Here is a 24,669-nt window from a genome sequence, read left to right as displayed (position 1 = left end):
TTCTTTTAATTTATTGCAGTTTATTCGATTTGAGTAAAATTTATGGTAACTATACATATTATATACAACACATTAACACACAGACCTATATTCACCACAAGTAGCGGCAACTTCTGCAAACATAACAAAAGAGTATAGAATGAAAATGTGTTTATAATTTATTTGTTCACTATTATTTTTCCCAATGCTATAAAGTTATTTAAAACCCACTAATGGCCAACAAAATGCTATGACATAATATGTTTGGGTCTTAAAAATGCAAACCAAACAAACCTAAAAAAATGTCACATAGGAGTATAAAAGATGAAGAAAAATTAAACCTGTTGAAACCTTTCTTATTCAAATTTCTGCTGAAACATACTCGTAGTTATGCTGGCTTGTTTGTATGTATGTTTGTTTACACAGGTTTGGTTTTGATTGTCCGCTTTTGGGGATTGCGACACAGATAAGCGAATTAATGAGTATCGTGTCGAAATGGACGAGCAATCAATGGGGAACTCTGACATCTGATTAAGTGACTGATTCACGTGAGTCGCATGAATGGTGGGAACTACTAACCAGAAAGAGAATTAAAAATAATTTTCAATTTTAATATTCATAATAGTCTACATAACAAGTTTTCAGAGGAGTAGTCAAATTGATTTTTCAAGTTTACTAATTTCTTTTCTTGAACACCTGATGAATGCTGATGGACAATCTTAATTAATAATTTGCATATTCTTCATAGAATGGTGCTATTTGACTGTCAACGAATTTCTTTCAAGAACGTTGTTGAGTCGATGAGTTTCCTTAGCGTAGAATGAAAACAATTGTTAAGTGATAAAAAAATTGAATTTTTCATAAAAGTATCATTGCTTGTTTAATATATTAAATTGAGATTTTGAGAAAGTTAAATTCTTATAAATTTCATTCATTATGCATGTACGTATACAAGTAATAATTGTAGGTATGTATCTTAATGTGTCTCACTTTGCCATGCTTTTGCAAAGAATTGATACAAAGAATTCAAGTAAGGGTTAGGGACAGAACTCACAATTTTTTCCGAGATCGCGAACAAATTTGGGCACCTGATATGCTTTTGACTTTACTCTACAAAACTTCTGAAACCTTTTGACAATCTAAAATTCCCGCAATACGCCCCGATGGGGAAAAAATCCGGCTTTTGATGAGTAATAAGTAACATTAAGAAGAACTTTTCCAAACTAAAAACTGAACGGTTTCGAAACCGACGTAATTCGAATTTTTAAATGAACTAGAAGCGATTGTAATGTCTGACGTTGTCGAGCAAATATTCCACTCGATTATTATTTTACTTTAGGAAGTTACTATATCAAACGAGAAGTTACTTTTGTTAACAAGAGTAACTCTTGGTAAATTTGAGATATGAAAATGGCGTAGAGAAAGGCGCGACCAACAAATTTTTGCATAACTAGTAAAGAAAGCTAAGTTCGGATGCAACCGAATATTTTATACTCTTGTAACTTGCAAGAATCAAAGCCAGGGAAGTACTTTAAGGTGTAAAAGGTCAACAAGAGAATTGAAATACAAGAAATTTTTAGGTATATAACTATTTATATATAACTCATACACAGACCGACGTAAATCATTTTATGTATGTTCTATGTATTTGTACTATTAACATGCCACATACTAAAAAACCAATTATATAGAGTCAGCCGGATGTTCGAATGTCGAAAATCCTGGCAATAGTTATGTATACGAGCTATGGCAAGTTTTTGCCCAATTTTATCTATTTTTGGCAAAAAGATAAACTGTTATGAGTAAAACCCGCCCTCTCATTTTCATGGAGATAACTCTCATATTGGCCGATGTATGCGGTGCAAAGTCACCCGGAAGTTCAAAAATCTTTTTACTAGGTATATGGCGACTAAAGGAAGTATTGGTCCGATTCAAACTATTTTTAACATACCATTATAAGAGAAGGATTATCCCTCAATTTCAGTTACACATATCAACATTGACCGTTTTCAAACCGATGTAATTCGCCTTTTAAATGAACTAAAAATTGTAATGTCTGACGTTGTCGAGCAAATAGTCCACTCGATTATGATTTTCCTTTAGGAAGTTATATCAAACGAGAAATTACTTTTGTTAACAAGAGTAACTCTTGGTAAATTTGAGATATGAAAATGAAGTAGAGATAAGGCGCGACCAACAAATTGCGCTGAATAAGATGCATAACTAGTAAAGAAGAGCTAAGTTCGGATGCAACCGAATATTTTATACTCTTGTAACTTGCAAGAATCAAAGCCAGGGAAGTACTTTAAGGTGTAAAAGGTCAACAAGAGAATTGAAATACAAGCAATTTTTAGGTATATAACTATTTATATATAACTCATACACAGACCGACGTAAATCATTTTATGTATGTTCTATGTATTTGTACTATTAACATGCCACATACTAAAAACCAATCATAAAGAGTCAGCCGGATGTTCGAATGTCGAAAATCCTGGTAATAGTTATATATACGGGCTATGGCAAGTTTTTGCCCAATTTTATCTATTTTTGGCAAATAAAAAAAACTATTGCGCCCTCTTGATATAACTCTCATTTGGCCGATGTATGCGGTGCAAAGTCACCCGGAAGTTCGAAAGTCTTTATACTAGGTATATGACGACTAAAGGAAGTATTGGTCCGATTCAAACTATTTTTAACATACCATTATAAGAGAAGGATTATCCCTCAATTTCAGTTACACATATCACACATTGACCGACATTTTTGATCAAAAGTCAGGTAACGGGGTCGAAAGTCAAAGGTAGGCAAAGGGGTCTAAATATTCGGCACTTAGGGGCTTGAACAATTTTTATTGGACTTAAACAATTTTCGATCATAAGATGGCACACACTAAAGACATTATTTGAGCAAAGCTTTATCCCGTTGTATTAATTGCTTCTTGGTTTGTGTACTGGAAACTGAACGAATCAAGTGGAATTTAAAATTGTGCTATATGGGAAGTATATAGTTGTGGTTGTTGTCGGTCCATTTTTATACTGTGACATAAGAATGTAAGAAGAATACCACGCACTAAATTTTGTCGAATCGGTCGTGCCCGGAGATATAGGGATTTCACCCCGGTTCGGTGGTGAAATTTAATGTCTCTGGCGTATTTTGTTATTGATTTATCGCGCTTTTAGTAGTTTTAACGGTACTGGTTATATGGGGAATGAGCGGGGTTATCCTCCGATTTCATTGTCGGTAGAAGATCTTATAAGCTTGGTACTCAGCAAATTTGGTTGTTGTAGCTTAAGCGATTTAGGAGATATAAACATTAAACATATTAGAGGGCGGGGCCACGCTCACTGTTTCAAAATTTTTTATGAGTGTAAGTTTTTCCTCACTTTCTTTATATCCAAGTGCTCTTCTGTCCACCATTTACTTCGTTCACATGAGAATCAAAAATTACTTTCATTCATTTTCGGCCGTCAAGTCAGCGCAGTTATCTAGGATGGAATCCACAAAGTAGTAAGACTTTATTTATAATTTTAAAATTGTTAATTCATTTTTCAATATCTTAATCGTTCCCCACAAAGTAATCTCCATTGATCCCAATATACTTTTGCTAACGTTTTTCCAATCCTCGAAACAGTTGTTAAAGTTAATTTTCGTAATAGTGCTCAATGTGCGTAGAGATTCACGGTTAGTGTCTTGAATTGACTTAAAACAGTTTCCCTGGAGCGGCACGATGTTGGTTGAAAATTTGTCGAAAAACTCACGAAGAATCAATGCAGTATGCGACATTGCTTTGTCGTGGTGAAAAAACCAAGAGCCCATAATTCTGACCTCTTTTTAAGAGTATCTTCGTTTAGTGACATCCTGGCAGTTGGAAAACATTGTTTCATAGACGTTAACGCGACACTGTTTTTCGAAAAAATTTAGTGGTTTTGGAAGCAATCGTGCTTTTACCTTTCTTTGGCCCAAATGAACTTTCAAAATGGTTTTCACTCATCCTTCTGATACTAAGGTCTCTGGTTGTTAATCGTCGATTCTCAAGCATTAATTCCTTTATTTTATCGATGTGTTCTTCATCAGTTGATGTTGATGGCAGCCCTGGACGTCGTTCGTAAAAAGTTTTACTATTTTTTGCCCACATTTTTCTTAAATAAATATTTTATTTTGATGTGGCATTTGGCACAGTTACATATACCTACCTAGAAAAAACAAATAATCTCAATGAAGCGGATTTCGCGCGAAATTTAAATTAAAAATGTATACTTTTCTTAAATAAATGTTCAAATTTAAAAAAGTGCTCACGAATGTAGTTATAGACCCAAAAAAATACAATAAAAACATTGAGACAAAATAAAGAGAGAAAGCGCAGGTCTCTCTTTCATAATGACAATATCACAATGTTACTCTTTTTCAAAATCATTACTTTTTATAGCACAGTACTCTTACCGAAATTTCAGAACTTTTAACGCTACTATTTAGTTTTTCCACAGCATTTAAACGAAAATCTTTGTAGAAGGTTTTCACAAATTATTGAACGTGCAATTTGTTTGTAAACTAGTGTATTTTTGACCTATACTCATTTGTTGCTCCACTTTAGCCAACTAAAGATTTATCTGATGACTTTGGTGTCACGATCAATTGAAATAGTAATATATTTGGAAAACAAACAAATTTGTACATATGAGCACCCACCGGTTTGCCAAACCCAAATATAGCTAAAATACAAATCTTACTGAGGTGTTTGTCTTTTAATTTTTATACACTTCATTTATTAAACAAAAACTATTAATTACAAATAATGACTATGCGCTCGCTTATACCGCCAACTGCGCGCGCGAAAAAGCATATGATGCATAAGCAAATTAGCCGAAGGGAAGAATATGTGTAGAAAACATATGAAAAATCAATGTGAAGACATAAAACAATACAAAAATTTATAAGCGGCAATTAACACGTCGCGTCACTTGGACATGTCCGCTGGGCATTTGACCTATAGTGCTATCATAAACCGGTGATTCTTGGCTTATACACACACAGACTTCCATGTATGCATTTATTGCTCCTCCTTCAGTTGTGGTGGATGTGCGCGTATATATTCGAGGGCACGCAAGACATACGCTGGCACCGGCGGTGGCGTCGGCAGGTGATCACCGGTCGGATGAAAACCTTCCTCGTCGGCGGTGTAGCTCAAGGAGATGCGCTCACCTTCGGGCGATACGTAATTCAGTGAGCCGCGCACACCGGCCAAACTGCCGGCCTCCTGACGTTGAATGCCATTGCTGGTCTCATAGGAGAACTGGTAGTTGCCCTCGGCATCGGATGCGTCACTTTGAAAGCTGCGTATTTCGGCATTTTTGTCAATGTTGTCGGCACAGACGAAGGTCAACAAGCACAGCGCAACACAGATGAGCTGGAAGTGAAAGATTACGAAAAAGCCAATAAAAAAAAAAAAAAATGAAATAAAATATAATGAAGGCAATAAACTGGAATTGAGGTATAATGCAATACTTAATGAAGTCGATTTACAATTTCAATGCTTTGATGAATGAATGAAACAATGAGTGACTAATACATATATACATATTATTAACATATTTTTTGCTTGCCTGGTTTATTGACATACTTACATGTCTAAGCATATTGACTTTTTTGTGGTTACTCGATTGGTGGTGAAGAAGACGCGACAGGACTCGTTGCTTGATATCCAGAAACTGTGCGATGAACCAAAAAATTTCGGGCTTTTTATAGTAAACGTCTGTATTTACAAGGGTTGCTGTGCCAAGTAACTAGATATGCTTATGAAACAAGTTCTGTTATGCCTTTTAGAGCGTGAACAAATCGAAAAAAAATTGTAAAAATAAAATAATAAAGAAAAAATCCCAAAATTGTTCAATATTGTGCGAAAACCATTGTAACAATTTCAGTATTCCTTGCCATAAGCTCACAAATCGTTTTTGCAAAGCGAATGCAATTCACATACATACGCTTGAACATTGCGGCAAAAAAAGACTTAAGATACAAACTTTTACCTTTGTAATTTCTTGCGGCTCTTTGAAGCTTATATGTATTGGTGCATCTAACGTTTATCGCCATCATAGCTTTTTTTAATACACGTTTAATCAGTTGCACACTTTTAGGCACTGCGAATAAATTCAAAGCATCTATCAAAATCTGTGCCTTTGTTGCTTTTTGGCTTTGTTGTATTGTTTTATGCTTTTGCTTTGCTCTTTTCTTGTTTTCAAACGTTTCTGTTTAGCTATTTTTTTTGTTGTTGCTGGTCACACAATAGTAGCGTTGTGTTGGAAAGACACGTGCTGGCTTTTTATATGTTATTATATGATGAGGATAATTTTGGAATCAATTACTTTCAATAAAGATAGTTAATTGCCAGCGCAATTCGTCAGACATTACACTCGAACGGTATTTATGGTCGAGTTCCGCGGAAGAAACCTTTCAAATCAAATATCAATAACATCAAAAATATTTAACTTTGATATTTTTGGAATACTGTGTTTTTTAGCGACGAAAGCAAATTTAAGGTACTTGGAATGAAGAATCAACGAAAATTTTGAGTGAGAAGGAAGCAAGCATTTGTCGAAAAGAACGTAATATCAGCCGTGCAGAACGATGGGGGTTTGGTGATACTGAAGGAATGCATGGCTGCAGATGGAGTTGGTAATATGACTTTCATAGAAAGCATAATGAATAAGATAGACTACCTGATTGTTTTGAAGAATATTTTGAATTCCTGCGTCGAAAAACTGAGTTTGGATCACTCTTGGGTATTTTAAGGGGGTATACTGGTCTAGGATTTGGAAAAAATCTATTTGTTTTGCATATTTTGAAAAATTTTGATTTGAAGTGTTTTTAAAAAATTCGGAAAGGTCGAAAAAATCGGGTCAAAAAAATTTTTTTTCAAGTCGAGGCTATTTCGTTATTTTTTTTTTTTTTTGAAAATGGGCAACCCGATAACGACATCCTTACTAATGAAGAATCTTCTTGTTTTTTGTGCTTTAGATCTCTACAAGGGTTGAAATGACGTCAACCAGGACGCCCCCTTTTTTTTTTGAAGCCACACTCCTCCGCACACTGGTCGATTTCATAGGCCAAAAATAAAAAAATAAAAGTTTGAAATTTACCACTGTTTGTATCTTTAAAACACCAATAAAACTAACAACAAAAATTGAAAACAAAGGTATATGTTATATAAAAAAGTGGCTTTTATGTAATAATATGTATGTTGTTTTATTATTTTAAAACTATTGTTTTATAAGTGCCCTTTTGAGTGATGTTTTTCCTTATACATCGATTTAAGGCATACAAAAAGTTTCGATCCCTGTCTCGCCCTCAAATGAATCAAGTTTGTTTATATTAGTTAATGTTTTCTAAGTCTATGCTTTTGATTTCAGCTTTTTGCAACTTTCTTTGTTACTCATGTTATTCTACCAGGCATGCGATTTTTTGTGTGTTATTTTTTATAATTTTTTGTATTTACGTGTACGTATATTCGTGCATATTTTATTGTTTTTTATGTTTTTTTTCATCATATACTACATCTACTGTGCCCAAAAAATAAGGTGACATTTGAATTTAAACTGCGCGCGTCGAAGGATTTGGAGAATTATTTTTTTTTTAGGTTGGTAGTACTGTTAGTCACATTTATGTCAAATTTCATGTCAAAATATTCATTAGTGTTTGAGATACGTGTCCTTTTGTGAGCTGCTAAAAGTGAGTTTTTCGTTTTTTGCGATGTCGAAATTTGTTGAGCAAAGAATTTGCATTAAATTTTGTTTACGGAATCAATTTTCTGCTGTGGATACGTTAAGGATGGTGCATAAAGCCTTTGGTGATGAGGCTATGTCTAAAAAATTGTTTACAAGTGGTATAGTGAGTTCCAAGCCGGCCGTGAACGTGTCGAAGACGAAGAGCGTCCAGGGCGACCATCAACCTCAACCGACGAAGCTCACGTTCAACAAATCAAAGATTTGGTGTTGAAAAACCGTCGATTAACAATTGGAGACCTTGCTGATAAAGTTGGCATATCGAAAGGCTCAGCCAATACCATTTTGAAGGATGTTTTGGGCCTCAAGCGCGTCAAATCTCGACTGGTACCGAAAACATTGAATTTTTGTGGAAAAAAGGCGTGGCGTTGAAGTGTGTGAAACGATGGTTTCCGACTACCAGGGTGTCATGAAACGCATTATAACTGGCGATGAGACTTGGATCTATGCTTACGACCCCGAAACAACCGATCAATCGAACGAATATCGTGCCAAAAGAAAGCCGAGACCAAAAAAATCGCGCCAAAGTCGCTCAAAAATAAAGGTCATGTTGACTGTTTTTCTCGATTATCGTGGTGTTGTGCATTATGAATTCCTTCCAACCACGATAATGCACCATCCCATACTGCCCGCATAATTCGTGATCATTTCGCCAAAAACTCAACCCATATCGTTCCGCAACCACCGTATTCATCTGATCTGATTATACGATAGAGGAGATTCAAGCCGCAGCGAAGACGGAACTGAAGGCCATCCCGGAAAGTGACTACAACCAGTGTTTCGAATATTGGAAAATCCGTTGGCATAAGTGCATTGCATCGGGAGGGGATTACTTTGAAGGGGATAAAATTGATTTGGAAGAATAAATAAAGAATTTTCAAAATAAATACAGTGTCATTATTTTTTGGGCACAGCAGTATATAGGCACATATTTGAGCTTTGGTTTTAATTTTATAATTTTCCCACTTTTATCAAATGTTTGTTTTATACGTACTTTTATTTAGGCACATCATATGGGTGTAAACTTTCAAGCCTATGTACATATAATATTTTATTTTTAAATTTTGGTGTTTAGAAAATTTGTGAAGTAATATCACTTATCACCGAAGCAAATTTAATAAAGCATCAGTATCTACTTATTAGAAGCTTCGCCAGCAAAAAACTTGATATTAACTTTTTACCCTGCTGTGATGACATTTTAAAGGAAAAACGGTTATCCTGAGCAAATAAAAGGTCTCACAATCTGATGTTGAAGTTGAGATAAAAAAATTATTGAGCCACATTGTGTCACAAATGTAATTAATGAACGGAGTGAGTCCTCTAATTACCTATTATCAATAGAAATATGTGGCTTTGATGACAATTCTGGTCAGAGCGAATATAAGCAGAAATTTGAAAATAATAATTTGGAGGACAATAATTTATTTGTCACGGCATATGTTGCTGTATAACTGATAATAAAATCGCAAAATGATGAAGAGCATAAACAAATTTGGAAAAACCGCTATTGCCGTCCTGTTCAAATTCAATTTCAAAAGGAATTTGTTTAATAACCCTAAATTCACTAGATTTGCGCTAAATCCTACAAAGGAATTAACTTAAAAATATTTCTGGTATTATCTTCCTTCGTCAGTCCGTAAAATTTTAATTCACGCTCCTGATGTTATTCACTATGCACCAGTTTAAATTGTAGAGCTCTCTGAGAATCTGCTGAGTCAAGCAATAAGGACGTTAAGATGTATCGACTCCATCATACATGAAAGAACTAACGGAATGCTTCAAATCAGGATTGCTTTTGAGCTTAGATCCTTTCATCACCAGTCAAAGAAACTATCATGCAAAAGTAAATCAATTTTATTAAAATCAGTTTTTGATTTAGTTGAATAATATTCAAAAAATTCCTTTTTTCGTTTATCAAATTTTTTAATTTAATATAATTAATTAAAATTTGTTACCATCGGGGGTGGCAGAGTGGGAAACGGGAGAGGGAGATTTTAAAAAGCTTTGGCAAAAGTTTCACTTTTATATATGTAGTGGAAGTTTTTTTGGCCGCTGATTCCATACAAGACCGACCACATGCACTGTGCATGAATTTTTTTTGTTTTCGTTTTCCCATAAACTTGAAGAGCATTAAATACCATTTAAAAAAAACCATTATGAAACTGCTTCATGAAACTCTGTAGGTATGTTATTTGGAATCATAAAAAACCTCATCGATATTTTAACAAGCTTTCATTTTGAGTTGATTAAAATGTTTTTCTATATAGAACGTGGAAATTCACCTGGATTTATTTCTGTAAATCTTTATTTGATCAAACATGCCTACTTGAGTTAAGTAGGAATGCTATTAGATGCCCAGATATGAAGGGAACATACACATGAATAAACAATATTTTACCAAACGAAATTATATCCAAAGATTGGCATTGATGCTAAAATGGAAATTTGTCCATTAAGAGGGTAATCTGGTTTAGAAATTTGGAAAAAATTGATTTTTTTTGCATATTTTTATAGTATAACCTTCAAGAAAATGTTTTTCGGTTTTCAAAATTTTTTTCGAAATTCAAATTATTTTATTTTAGTTCTCAAACTTTAAACTCGTTTTTCTCATAACTACTTTTCTAGAAAGGGTGTGCATGATATCTCAAGTTCTACTCAACCGATTCACATGAAATTTTACATAGAGCTTTATTATACATTATAGTATCGCATTGCGAAGAGCTTTCGAAAGAATTTTTTTTTAACTTTTACGAAACTTTGTTTTCAAACCTCCACCATTTTGTGAAAAAAAAAATTATTTTTCAAAAACGTTTCGTAGTGCGATAACTACACTTTTACTCTTCAAGGATTTTGCATAAATTTACATTTTAGGTCACGGAAAGGATTTATATCCTGCACACCAGGACAAGCCATTGTTTCTTCAGTCTCTGCTTCCCCGACCTGCAGTTTCTTTAAATTTAATTTTTTTTCTTATATTAATTATGTCTTATATTCTTAGAATATCAATAAAAAGCATGTAAAAAATGGATAACCAATTTTTTCTTATCACGTCAAAAAAAATACCTAAAAATCGGGCTTCTGAACCAGAATACTTCCTTGAATACATTAAAGGCATTTTAAGTATAAGATTTGTACCATATAAATATATTATAGATTACTTTACAACTTAATTAATTCAGTTAGCCTTAATATCGAAATGGTAAGTCTAAGGGATGTAGCCTTTGCAGTCGGCGAGTTTCTTCACTGTTGTCCAGTAGGTTAATGGCGTGTATGTTAGGGTGGCAGCTTAGGCGATTGAGATATCTTGAATTAAATTTCTAAATGTCGCAATTCATCATATTTATTTCATAGTCTTTGTTATTACACAATATTTCGAAAGGAACTACAGCTAATCTCCGGGAGCTCCTCTCAAAACGTGGAGCGGTGACCACTATATCTCTGAACTGTACTCTCTGAAAAAAAAACCAAACCGATTTTGTTTGATAATTGATCAAAGGAATGGGCAAACTAAAATTTTTAGACAAAATGGCGGTTTTTTCGAAAAAAAATGGATTTTGACCAAAATTCCAGCCTTAGAAAACACCATTTTGAGAAAAACGCGTTTAAAGTCCAAGCGCTCTGAAACGCTGTTTCAAATTTGCGTGTAACTTCGAAAATATTTTCTTGGAACGATATAACATTTTCTGTGTGTATTCTTAAATATATGAACATTTAAAAATAAAAAACAAGAAAAACGTTAACTTCGGCTGCACCGAAGCTAATATACCCTTCACTGGTGCTTGTTCTTGCTTCGGCAGAACATATACTAAAATTGGAACGATACAGAGAAGATTAGCATGGCCCCTGCGCAAGGATGACACGCAAAATCGTGAAGCGTTCCACATTTTTACATGTACACAAACAGCGATCATATGGCAATTATGGCACAAATCTCGTACTCCCGAGAGCCCGAACTTCTTAGCAGAAACACTTTCCGAAAGCGAAGCTGGAAGCAACAGGAGTTCGACCCAGACTTGTTTGAGCTAGTATGGAGTGCATCAAAAGTATCAGGTGACGACGCCGCCCACTTGGTATCGACAGTGCGAAATGAACTGGTCGCAGCATGTGATGCAACAATGCGTAGAATATCACATCGCAATAAGCGGCGGCCTGTGTATTGGTGGAATGAGGAAATTTCCACGCTGAGAAAGCTTTGTCACTCAGCCAGACGGCGTCTACAGCGTAACCGGAGTAAAACAAACCAAAACCGCCTTAGAGATGAATATAAAAGCCACAAGAAGCTCCTAAAGTCGGCAATTACCCGGAGCAAAAAATCATGTTTTGAGAAGCTATGTGAGGAAGCAAACATCGACCCATGGGGAACTGCTTACAAAATCTGTATGTCGAGATTTAAAAATAAGCAGCAGCAACCTAAAGATGCCTCTTTTATGGGAAAAGTCGTCGAAACATTGTTCCCGAGACACGACCAGATTTCCTACGCTAAGCGACGAAACGAAGCTGCAGTTTCACCCCCGTTTGTCACGGAAGATGAGCTATTGGCCATAGCTAAGAAAATCAAAAACACCAAAGCGCCTGGGTTGGATGGGATACCCAACAGGGCCCTGAAGGAAGCTCAAAGCCTCAACTATTCGCTAAAATGTACAACGCGTGCATAAAGGAAGAGATGTTCCCCGAGGCGTGGAAAATACAGCGATTGGTTCTGCTCCCAAAACCAAAGAAACCACCTGAAGAACCCTCATCGTACCGACCACTGTGTATGCTCGACACAATGGGTAAAGTGTACGAAAATATAATAAGAAACCGCTTGGAGTTAGCAATCCAGAAAGCCGGCGGACTATCAGAGAGACAATACGGCTTTATAAAAAAGAGATCCACGATTGACGCACCACGAGAAGTCGTTGATACTGCGAAATGTGCAGTAAGTGGCAAAAGATGGAAAGGTGGCACAAAAAAGTACTGCGCGCTGATTACCCTGGATGTCAAGAATGCGTTCAACTCGGCAAAATGGGCACACATAATCAAAGCCCTGGATGAAATACGCGCCCCTGAATACCTCATGAACATTATATTGAGCTATTTTAAAAACAGAAGGCTGCTTTTTGATACAGACGAAGGTACCAAGAGTTACTCTATCTCGAGTGGAGTACCTCAAGGGTCAGTGTTAGGCCCACTATTATGGAACCTCATGTATGACGGGGTGCTAAAAAGACAGCAACCAACAGACGTGAAGCTAATAGCGTATGCGGACGATCTCATGGTGGTAACAGTGGCCAAACAATTAGCCGTCCTAAGAAACAAATGCAATGAGTGCTTAAATGGTCTACGGCATTGGTTCTCTTCTATGAGTCTGGAACTGGCGGAGCAAAAAACTGAAGTTTTGCTCATAAGCACCAGGAAGGTAGAAGAACAAATAGAGGTCACCATAGGGGAGTGCGAGATAACCTCGCAGCCGCAGCTGAAGTATCTGGGAGTAATATTAGATTCTAAATTAAAATTTAAAGAACACCTGGAGTATTCCTCCAGTAAAGCAAACAAAATTTACAATGCTCTATCGAGAATGATGACCAATACAGGCTGTGTGCGTTCCAGCCGGCGATTCTTACTAGCGAAAGCAATGAGCTCCGTAATACTGTACGCAGCACCAGTATGGATACAGGCAATGGATATAAAAAGCATATGCTAAACAAATAATTGCCGTGCATAGGCTTTCTGCAATTCGAGTAATAAGTGCTTTCCGGACAATATCAACCGACGCTGCTGAAGTATTAGCCAGCATGCCGCCCATTGACATCCAGGGAGATGAACTCGAGCGTTTATATCATCTATCAGCGCCTAAAACAGTATCGGCATAGACAGAGGAGAGGAACAAAAGCATTAAAATGTGGCAGGAGCGGTGGAATTCCTCATCTAAAGGGCGTTGGACCCACCGACTGATACCCGACATCCACTCGTGGATAGACAGACGACATGGGAACCTAGACTTTTATCTGACTCAAATACTTAGTGGACATGGGTGCTTTAGAAGCTACCTTTTCAGATTCCACAATGACATTAGTCCGAACTGTCCGACATGTACAGAGCATATAGAAGACTCTGAGCATGTACTATTTTATTGCCCTCGATTTTCAAATACAAGGGAAAAACTAAAAACCACACTCGGTGGTGGTTTTACGGTCGATAATTTAACGACACTCATGTGTCAGTCGACTGATAATTGGAAAGCTGTCAGCGAAGCGTCAGCATCCATAATGACAAAACTGAGACTTTTTGAACAAATTAGGCGTCCGTCAGTCCGCACAATAGAGGAGACTTAAATGTCCTGTCCCTCCCACGAAGTAATACTTAATCGGTGGTTCCGTGGGAGAGCCATGAGTTGGGAGTAGGTTAGGTTTAGCGGATTAAAGTTCCGCACTCCGCTTTCGATGCTTCCCCCTACTATAAAAAAAAAAAAAAAAAAAAAAAAAAAACCCTTCACTGGTGCATTTCTTTTAGTAACTATGAGTTCAGTTTGTATGGAAGCTATATGCTATAGTTAACCGATCTGAACTATTTCTTCGGAGATTACATTTCTGCCTTAGAAAATAATCTATACCAAATTTGGTCAAGATACAATGTCAAATGTGAAAGTTTTCCATACAAGAACTTGATTCCGATCGTTCAGTTTATATGGCAGCTATATGTTATAGTGGTCCGATATCGGCCGTTCCGACAAATGAGCAGCTTCTTGAAGAGAAAATGACGTTTACAAAATTTCGAAAGGATATCTTAAAAACTGAGGGACTAGTTCGTATATATACAGACGGACGGACGAACCACAACAGACAGACAGACGGACAGACAGACAGACGGACAGACAGACAGACGGACATGGTTAAATCGACTCAGCTCAACATACTGATCATTTATATATATACTTTATAGGGTCTCCGACGCTTCTTTCTGGGTGTTACAAACATCGTGATAAACTTAATATACCCTGTTCAGGGTATAATGAAAATTTAAATAGGCAGATTTTGGGGATATAAGTTGTCAACTTAAGAATTTTCTGTATATGATAATGAACCAATTTTCATCACATTCGTACGAAAGATAAGAAATTACACACTAAAAGTACGAGATGTATAAGATAACTCTATTATTTCCATATTCATGCACTCAATTATAAAACCATAATTTAGTGTATTAAAACTGCGAAGAAGAGACAAAAGCAAACAATAAACAATTACTACTTGTCAACTTCTGAAGCAGGTGGAGCGTAGGCTGAGCCCACAACTGCATCGTAAATTATAACGCGTCTCATGCATATTTGCTTTGGCAAAGATTAATGAGTACGATTTGAAATTCGTTTCGGACATAACACTTAACCAAACTAAATTTATTGACTGTAGCGCTTTTTAATTGTTCGCAAGGTCACTCAAAGCCAAAGTGTGATTTATTTGTATTATCACTAAGAGTGTGTGTGGGTGTGTGTTTGTTAATCGATTGTCGGTGCAATCAAATAGTAATTGAAGATTGGTAAACACTCGCTTCGAGGGTTTGGCATTTTCTACTCTCGCAGCCATTCACTTTTACTCAGTAATTCAGTTTCTTCAAAGTGAATTTGATAACAATGCCTTTATATATACCTTTGCCAAACTAATTTTGTTTGTATGAGTGAGTGTATCAGTTGTTTGATTTAATTACTTTTGTCAAGAAACGTCTATTAAAACAATCAGCAAGGTAATGTCTACAGATTTGTGTAAAAGTTTCGCCTGCTGAGGGTCACCCACTGCGAGAAAATTACTTTTTCCAAATTTTTATATTACAATAAAATTGTGTGCACAGTTGGCTGATAGCATTACAAATCAATCTGCATATTTGTATATGCCATTCGATAAATCTGCAATCAACAAAGCTACAATGAGTTTGTATCTTAAGTCTTTCGTTTAGCAGCTTTTTATTTGAGTTTATTTGTATTTTACGCCATTTGTTTTTATTTTTTGCATTCGTTTCGACGTAATTTGGGAATAATGACCAGTGGTCACGCGTGTGGCGGCAGATTTTAATTCGCATTTTTTATTCATTTTTAATTTTGTTAATTTACGGCTGCAGGTAAGCGGTTATATGGGTGACCGTAATAGATGATTTGTGCAAGGTTAGTGTTTCGAGTGCGTGTTTTGATGAAAGATTCGATTAAAGAGCACGCGAAAAGTAGCTTATTTTAGTTTTATACTCTTGGCTTTATTTTATTTTTAGTTCGTTAAATTATGTTTACTAATTATGAATGGGCGTATGCGTGAAGATGTCCAAAAATCTGAAAGAAAAACACAGCTAAGAGGTGTGACGCATATTCAGATTTGAGTTTTTCATTTATTCAGTTCTTTAGTATATATATATATATATATATATAATTTGAAGATTTGCATTGACCTTTTAAAGATTTTTGCAATTCCTATATATGTTCTTTGTGGTTCATTCTTAGTCGCTGCATAAATTATAGGCGTTCAAGTTCACGTACGATGTTTATGCAAAATATCTGAATAATGTCAAATAAAAGCCTTATTTCTAAATGTATATATAGTACATTATGCAAAATTATAAGAATTCTTTGAAATTGAATTGCTTATCTTGGCAATTTCTAATTCAAGTTCATGCAGATTAATGACAGATTTTATTTATGGTGACGATTTAAGTTAAAAATAATCAAAGACTGTAAGGAGGAAATATTTTCTTCTCTACGCCCAATTCAAATAATTATAAATAGCAACAATAAATGTAAAGTATTATTTCATAATTATATATGATTTCTCATGGGCATTCTTAGTTCCTAAAATATATAAATTTTGGGCATGATAGCTTTGAAGTCATCGAGCTTTTTTACTCACATCTAGTAGACATACTGTAACTATATTACTGTGACCTCTAAAGGAAAGCTTAAAGTTTAGTTATTTATTACTCAGTTTACTTGCTTCATCTTTCAGAGAGCGATTTGAAGATCTTTATGCACATTTTCATTTTATTTGTTAATAATCCTAGCGTATTTAGAACTATTTTTAGTGTCTTTGACTAGTAGAGTTGCATAATTTCTATATTTAATTTTGAAGCCAACTTTATATTTTACACAAACTCGCATTTTATTGTCAAGACTGAATACCGACTTCATATCAAGAAACCAATACATTTTGTCTGTCTTAATCGTACTAAATTGCAGCTGCTTTGCTTTGATTTGTCCTTCAACGTAAGTCGCAGATCGATGTACTTTCTAAGTATCTAAGTAAATAAGTTTTGTGTGGAATCCGAGCACCATTTATATATACAATAGGTCAATCTGCTCTTCCGTTAAAATAATGTAATAAATCTCCCCCCAATGGTTTTAGAAATGTCAAAGACGAATTACAAAATTAACCTCACTCACAATAAAACGCTTTTATTTATATTCCTGAGTATACATATGGCTGCAAATAAATTGAAATGTGGAAAAAGTCCAAAACCGACTGAAGTTGATTAAGGCACAATTTTGATTTTGCGATCACAAAACTTGAGTACACGCGAAATTCTTCTTCTTCTTAATTGGCGTAGACACCGCTTACGCGATTATAGCCGAGTTAACAACAGCGCGCTAGTCGTTTCTTCTTTTCGCTACGTGGCGCCAATAGGATATTCCAAGCGAAGCCAGGTCCTTCTCCACTTGGTCCTTCCAACGGAGTGGAGGTCTTCCTCTTCCTCTGCTTCCCCCGGCGGGTACTGCGTCGAATACTTTCAGAGCTGGAGTGTTTTCATCCATCCGGACAACATGACCTAGCCAGCGTAGCCGCTGTCTTTTAATTCGCTGAACTATATCAATGTCGTCATATATCTCGTACAGCTCATCGTTCCATCGAATGCGATATTCGCCGTGGCCAATGCGCAAAGGACCATAAATCTTTCGCAGAATTTTTCTCTCGAAAACTCGTAACGTCGTCTCATCGGTTGCTGTCATCGCCCAAGCCTCTGCACCATATAGCAGGACGGGAATTATGAGCGACTTATACAGTTTAGCTTTTGTTCGTCGAGAGAGGACTTTACTTTTCAATTGCCTACTCAGTCCGAAGTAGCACCTGTTGGCAAGAGCAATCCTGCGTTGGATTTCCAGGCTGACATCATTGGTGGTGTTAATGCTGGTTCCTAAATAGACGAAATTATCTACAACTTCAAAGTTATGACTGTCAACAGTGACGTGAGAGCCAAGTCGCGAGTGCGACGACTGTTTGTTTGATGACAGGAGACATTTCGTTTTGCCCTCGTTCACTACCAGACCCATTTTCTGTGCTTCCTTGTCCAGCCTGGAGAAAGCAGAACTAACGGTGTGGGTGTTGAGGCCGATGATATCAATATCGTCGCCTTGTCTGAAACCTCGTTTGGTATCGAACGGCTCGGAGAGGTCCTTCCCGATCCTGACGGAGCTTTTCGTTTGTTCAAAGTCAGTTTACACAGCCGTATTAGTTTTGCGGGGATACCAAATTCAGACATCGCGGCATAGAGGCAGCTCCTTTTCGTGCTGTCGAAAGCAGCTTTGAAATCGACGAAGAGGTGGTGAATGTCGATTCTCCTTTCACGCGTCTTTTCCAAGATTTGGCGCATGGTGAATATCTGGTCGGTTGTTGATTTTCCAGGTCTGAAGCCACACTGATAAGGTCCAATCAGTTTGTTGACGGTGGGCTTTAATCTTTCACACAATACGCTCGATAGAACCTTATATACGATGTTGAGGAGGCTGATCCCACGGTAGTTGGCGCAGATTGTGGGGTCTCCTTTTTTATGTATTGGGCATAACACACTTGAATTCCAATCGTTGGGCATGCTTTCGTCCGACCATATTTTACAAAGAAGCTGATGCTTGGTCCCCTATTAGTTCTTCGCCGCCGTGTTTGAATAGCTCGGCCGGCAGTCCGTCGGCCCCTGCCGCTTTGTTGTTCTTGAGGCGGGCAATTGCTATTCGAACTTCTTCATGGTCGGGTAATGGAACGTTTGCTCCATCGTCATCGATTTGGGAATCGGGTTCTCCTTCTCCTGGTGTTGTGCGTTCACTGCCATTCAGCAGGCTGGAGAAGTGTTCCCTCCGTGAAATTAGTGGTAACATAAATTTTAGCAAAACTATTGTCGGTGCTTTCCTTCAGAAATATGCGAAGACTAAGTCTTTAAAACGCAAAACGGGTTCCAGACGCCCGAAAAAGACTACTACCAAGCATGACCACCATATTAAGCGGATTAGCATTCAGAACAGATTTAAAACGGCTGAAGACATCAGAAGCGAAATTCAGGAATTAAATGGAACCGAAATCAGTACGCGAACAGTACGACGGCGCCTCCAACGAAGCCGGACTAACTGCCTGTCGACCTGCCAAAAAACCACTATTGACGGTAAAAATGCGACAAAACGCCTCCAATAGGTGAAACTGCACAAGACCTGGACCAAAGAAGATTGGAGAAAAGTCATATTTTCAGATGAGTCCAAAATTAACATCTTCGGTTCAGACCGTATGTCGTACGATCGCAGAAGAGTTGTTGAACGTTTCAGTAATGAGTGTGTCAAACGTACCGTCAGGTCGGGGGGGAGTCGGATGATCTGGAGATGTTTTTCCTATCATGGTGTTGGACATTTGGCCTTGATTTATGGAAATATTAACGCCATTAAATACGAACAGATCTTACAGATCTTCAATTGAATAGTACTTTTCCTATGGACAACATAATTTTTCAGGTTGTTTCTGCGCCATGCCATTGAGCCAAATCGGTAAGTAACATTTTTTATATTAAACAACCTTAATAACATTTCATTTTTACAAAGACATGGTTAATACACATTTTAATTTTTTTTTTTCAGATAAAAAATATTTAGCAGAATTGGGTGTTTTATCACTGGACTGGCCTGGGAACAGTCCTGATATAAACCCCATAGAAACCTTTGGCAAGAACTTTGTCAGAACTTGACCTAATAATTGAAGATATTTTGTACAACGGTATACCAGCACAAATTTTACAGTGGGGCCATGAAATATTAAATCAAGACATTTTGAAGTCTCTATTATTATTACTAATTTAAAAAAAAATTGAGTTTTTATTGTATCGCGTTTAGTTTTGAGAACATTTTTTATAAGTGTCATAGTAGAAATTGAAATATCGGAAATATTTTATTTCGGCTTCTAATAAAAAATGGAAATATTTATTTTGAACTAAGTTATTTATTTTTGTTTCGAATACTTATGTATATAAACCAAGTTTCATGAACATTTTTTTTATATAAGTCCACATTTTTAAATAAAATCAAATAATCACACATTTCTCTTTTTTGTCCGCTACTATATTATTAAGTTTGTCATGAAGTTTCTAACACCCAGAAGGCAACGAGCTGGGTACATTTTGACATGGCCATTTCTCTGTTCATCAATCTGTAAATATGCGAACAAGTCTAAAATTAAATCAAAAACATATCTTCTATGCACAACTCTTTTATTTGACAAAATATCTTCATGAAATTTCACATAGTCATTGCCCAAGTCAACGCTATAATCTACAAATGATGTTGTTAGAGCGGACCACTATGGTATATAGCTTTCATAAGATAATATAAGATAAATAGATGAGGATTGCACCGCGACCTTAGGTCTATTGTACCCTCTCCTAAGTCACAACGACCCACCTAGCACCAGCATATTGATAAATTCCAACATACTGCTAGGTGCTAGCGAGGCGATGTGATCCCTATTTGGAAACATGGATCCAAGGGCCCGTCTTCAGACTGCTGTGCAGTAAATTAGCAGGTGTTCTAGAGGTTCAGGCTCCCTGTCGCGGAACCGGCTATAACATACGAAGCTAGGCTGCGACAATTAGTCTGAGCTTGTCCCTAGTGAGATTGATTACATATTTAAACTTTCTGTGGTTGTAACCCCACATTAGCAACTTGACATAGTGTATGCTTTGGCGTTGCTGCCAGTACATCTCTTTGTGCATTCCTTATTCCTTGCGGAGTATCTCCTTTATGGTATGAGGACCCATCGCGATGACGGATTCAGTCAGTTGGTTATGCTCCGATAGACTATTCAGCCGCTCTCTACACTAATGCACCAATCTCGTAGCGATTTGATCTCGTAGGCAGAGATTGTTTTAAGTGCTGCGTGAAGTATGGTTATATGTTTTTTTTTTTATAGTAGGGGGAAGTATCGAAAGACGAAGCGCGGAACTTTAATCCGCATGGTTTAATGGTTATATGTTTGTTAAGATAGTTTCGTTGGAGATTTAGCTCTACGTACCGACTTATGGCAAAGACTTCTGCTTGTAAAATGCTTGGAAAACTTTCCATGGGTATGGAGAGTTTGATGCGTGGTCCTGCGACTCCTTTCCTACGACGTTTTTGAGCCGTCGGGGTAGCACTTGATTGTACTATCCCTAAGTAGTAGCCCGAGAGTGGAATAATTCCATTCAGCCTTAGGTACGTGCGCATGGCACCCGGCATGCAGATGCATAGATGCAGATAATACAATCCGACTATTCAAAATTATGTTCTAGCCAATAAGCCGAGCTCATAAGGTACTCGTTACAGTGCTCAGTTTCTTTGATAGTACTCCTTAGAAGACTTCGAAAAGTCTCTTAGGCGGAAGTACTCGTATATCCAAGCCAATTTAATTAACGTCTGATAACACAACTCTATACCCAAATATGTATTAGCAACATGGTATTAGAATTTATAAGTACATACTGAAAATTCAATATTGATTAAATATTAATTAAATATTTAAAATAATTTTCTATTTGGTTGGGCTATTTAGCTAATCGCAAATAGTATAGTAATACAATAAATATTGTGTTAATTTCTCAGCGCCATTTAAGAGTGAAACGTGCTATTTGTCGTTAGCCAAAAAAAATTCCCAAATATGCACGCACGCATAAATAATTTTGTTGTTGGCCACAGCGAGCGATATGCTTCAACTGTTCTAGATGTGCTAATAAAACAACGAAAAAACGCAAGAATTCGCTTAATTATTTAAATTCTTTGGAAATCTTGTTTAGCAAGTTCGTAAAAAATTGGCATTATCTTGTAGGCCGACTAGTATTCTCGCTATTTGGTTGAAGATTTTCGCCAAATCTATAATTATATGTATACATATGTATGTACATACCTACAGATAATTAACAGTAAACCAATAAATTAATTAAAATGACGAGGTTAAGCTGAAAAACCATCACTCTTGCTTAAGTTACTAATCATTTTGTAGCTTACAATGTCATGGCTTAAATCACATTAAACACCAACAATTTAGAAATGTTTCAATAAAACTAAATAAGTAATAAGTATACTCTAGAGGGCGCTCGAAGAGGAAACAATTGATAAGAAGCTTGAAAGTGTCCAAAAAGCGGCTTTCATCGACATCTGCGATGCACTATGGACTACACCAACAGCACCACTTAAAGTCATTCTGTATTATCGCAAGCAGGTGCCTTGCTGCGAAGGTCGCTTTAAGGCTCAGGGAAGCTGGATATATAAAAGCGTCCAAGCAGAGTCACGCTAGAATTCTCTCCTCCTTCAAATGCACTCTTGAAAAAATGTACCACTGCGTCGTAGAGGCTACTCCTGTTGGCTGATTCTCCGCTCACATTCCAATGAAGGATATGTGGACGGGGAAAGTCGCTGGAGAAAAGACGTTTTTTCATGGATTAGTCGAAGCTGGGAAAGAAAGTTGGAGGGGAATCTTCTGTAAGTAGCTCTCCGTCAAGCTTAACTAAGGACGGAGGGAATATTTTGTAAGCGTTCTCCATCAAGCTTAGCTTGGATAGAAATATGGAAAGGAAACTTCTTTAATTAGCCTTCTGTCAAGCCTAACTACTACCGGACTATTAAAGTGGTTTCCAGACAGAAGTGGATGCTATTAAGGTAGACTTACTGTTCTTAAGTGCAGCTCTTTCAGGAGGTTGAGCATTCACGCCGAACGCGGTTTTCGCTCTATACTAGCGTTGAGCTCTATACTAGCGTTGTGCTGAAGTCAAATAGTCAAGGATTTTTTCAGACTCGTTTGGGTGCCTGGTCATAGCGAAAACTTTGGAAACTGCAAAGCCAATGAGCAAGGAAGAAGACCGAGTTGGATCTCCATTGGCATCTTTCGTTTTAGCACTGAACCATGGACTTCACATGTGCTTAACAGGCATTGGTCGACGTCCGGTCTCTGCCTGACTGCGATATACATACTTTTAGCATGGGCTAAAATATAGTAAATATCATTTTGCATCGTCGGAATTTTTACAGGAAATTGTCTTGTACGCATTCATGCTGTAAGACTAAAAATTCAGTCGGCCGCAAATTGTCAAATTCGAATGCAAGAAGGTGACATGGAAAAATACAGAGACTTTCTCGTAAATTGTTGGCAGTCATACCTTCGGCCAACCAGGAGGTTAATCGATTCATGAGGGTCCTTATGAGTTTATATTCTATCCCCCTATCCCTAAGGCCAATATAAGTACATTATTTTCATGAAAGCAGTCGAAATAATACTTGTGGATAGTGCTTGTCTGGACAATAATAAAACCACTAAAAAACTATTGACCACGTTGAACCCTTAGAATAACACTTTTTGCGTCTTTGGAAGTTTCTACGTAGACTTTCTCGTTTTGCTTATTTAAAACTTTTCAAATGAGGAGTCAGTAGTAAAGAGTTTTTCATCTGTAAAAAGGAAAATTAATGGACGTTGACAGCGTGCCATTGAAGAAGTCGTTTGAATCAGTTGAGCCTAATTTACTTCCAGCGCATTGTCCGAAGATGATCAGTTGATGGATGGTACGCTTTCATGTGATCCTCTCGAATGAGTGCTGACATTGATGATATTGACATGGATTTCTACGAATGCGTTCGTGAACAGTTTTTGGCTGAATTGGTTCAAACAGCAAGAGGAGAAGCACTTCTATTCGTCTCAACAGTGGACGTTTATGAAATATAATAATAAAAATACATTATCGAAATATTAACTTTTTTGAGAAATTCATTTCCCCTTTTGCGCCACTTATCTAAAGCAATCACCGCAATACCATTTTCTTCAACTCCGCACTAAATTGTTTATAACCGAAAGCAAACACTGCACTGATTATTATTAAATTGACACCACATACAATTTAAAATAATTTATTATAAATATTTTTCAGTACATTGAGTGTATAGATTAATATGAGCAAATTTAATTCGAGTAACGATTTTGAAAGTGAAAAGGGGCTTTCAGCATTTATTGTTACCATTGCCGAGACTATGAAAATAATCGAAAAACTGCTATAGTTAGAAAGTAGCAAACTTTAATATGAAAAGCTGTGGTAGAAGAACCAGTAGCCAGGACGCGAGCTTGTTTTGTGGGATGGTGCTGAAAATAATTTTTATATTGTCGCAACATGTTACTACAGAGTATAATAGTTTTGTTCACCATTGTTTGCATCATGTATGGTATATAAATGATCAGATTGATGAGTGAGTTAAAATTCGGGTGACTGTCTGTATGTCCATCGAACTGTTTGTTGGTTCCTGCCAGTTGTAATTTGTGTAAAAATTAACATATTTCTTTGAAACTTGGTGTACGTGTTCCTTAGCGTCATAAAAAGATATGTATTGTAGATGGTATAAATTTCCTTGCAAATAAAGTTACAAAACAATAGTTTGTTACAATCAATTTTATTAGGGAAGAGTGAAAATATTTAAAAACTGTTCCTCGTTCCGAATCCTAAAAGGTTTAAGTTTTTTAGCCAAATTTGCACAAAACCAATTTTTTGAGCACCTTCTATGACAGAACGAAAATAGGTGAAATCGGATGATAAGCCCATCCACTCCCCACATAACGGTTTTGTTTCAGACAAATTAAATCCAAAGATGGCACAAGTAGGCTTCATAGAAACCAATATCAAAATTGGACAACTGGCTTGGTCT

The 24,669-nt window shown here is 36.6% G+C and overlaps 1 protein-coding gene and 1 non-coding gene across 2 annotated transcripts; one reads left to right on the top strand and one right to left on the bottom strand.

Annotated features, from left to right (window-relative positions):
• Positions 1–4,970: 4,970 nt before the first annotated feature.
• Positions 4,971–5,615, bottom strand: LOC126762787 (pupal cuticle protein Edg-78E-like). The gene is made up of 2 exons (XM_050479833.1): positions 5,604–5,615; positions 4,971–5,386 (listed from the first exon to the last, which is right to left on the bottom strand). Exons 1-2 carry the CDS (start codon positions 5,613–5,615, stop codon positions 5,030–5,032), a joined length of 369 nt encoding a protein of 122 aa, XP_050335790.1. The 3' UTR covers positions 4,971–5,029.
• Positions 5,616–11,538: 5,923 nt separating this feature from the next.
• Positions 11,539–11,645, top strand: LOC126763833 (U6 spliceosomal RNA). Its single transcript, XR_007667690.1, has one exon. It is a non-coding gene; the product is annotated as a U6 spliceosomal RNA (small nuclear RNA).
• Positions 11,646–24,669: the final 13,024 nt, after the last annotated feature.

Source organism: Bactrocera neohumeralis, chromosome 6 (genome assembly GCF_024586455.1).
Source record: "Bactrocera neohumeralis isolate Rockhampton chromosome 6, APGP_CSIRO_Bneo_wtdbg2-racon-allhic-juicebox.fasta_v2, whole genome shotgun sequence".
NCBI classification, from domain to species: Eukaryota; Metazoa; Arthropoda; class Insecta; order Diptera; family Tephritidae; genus Bactrocera; species Bactrocera neohumeralis.
The sequence above is the reverse complement of the archived record's forward strand: the minus strand, read 5'-3'. Positions and strand labels throughout refer to the sequence as shown.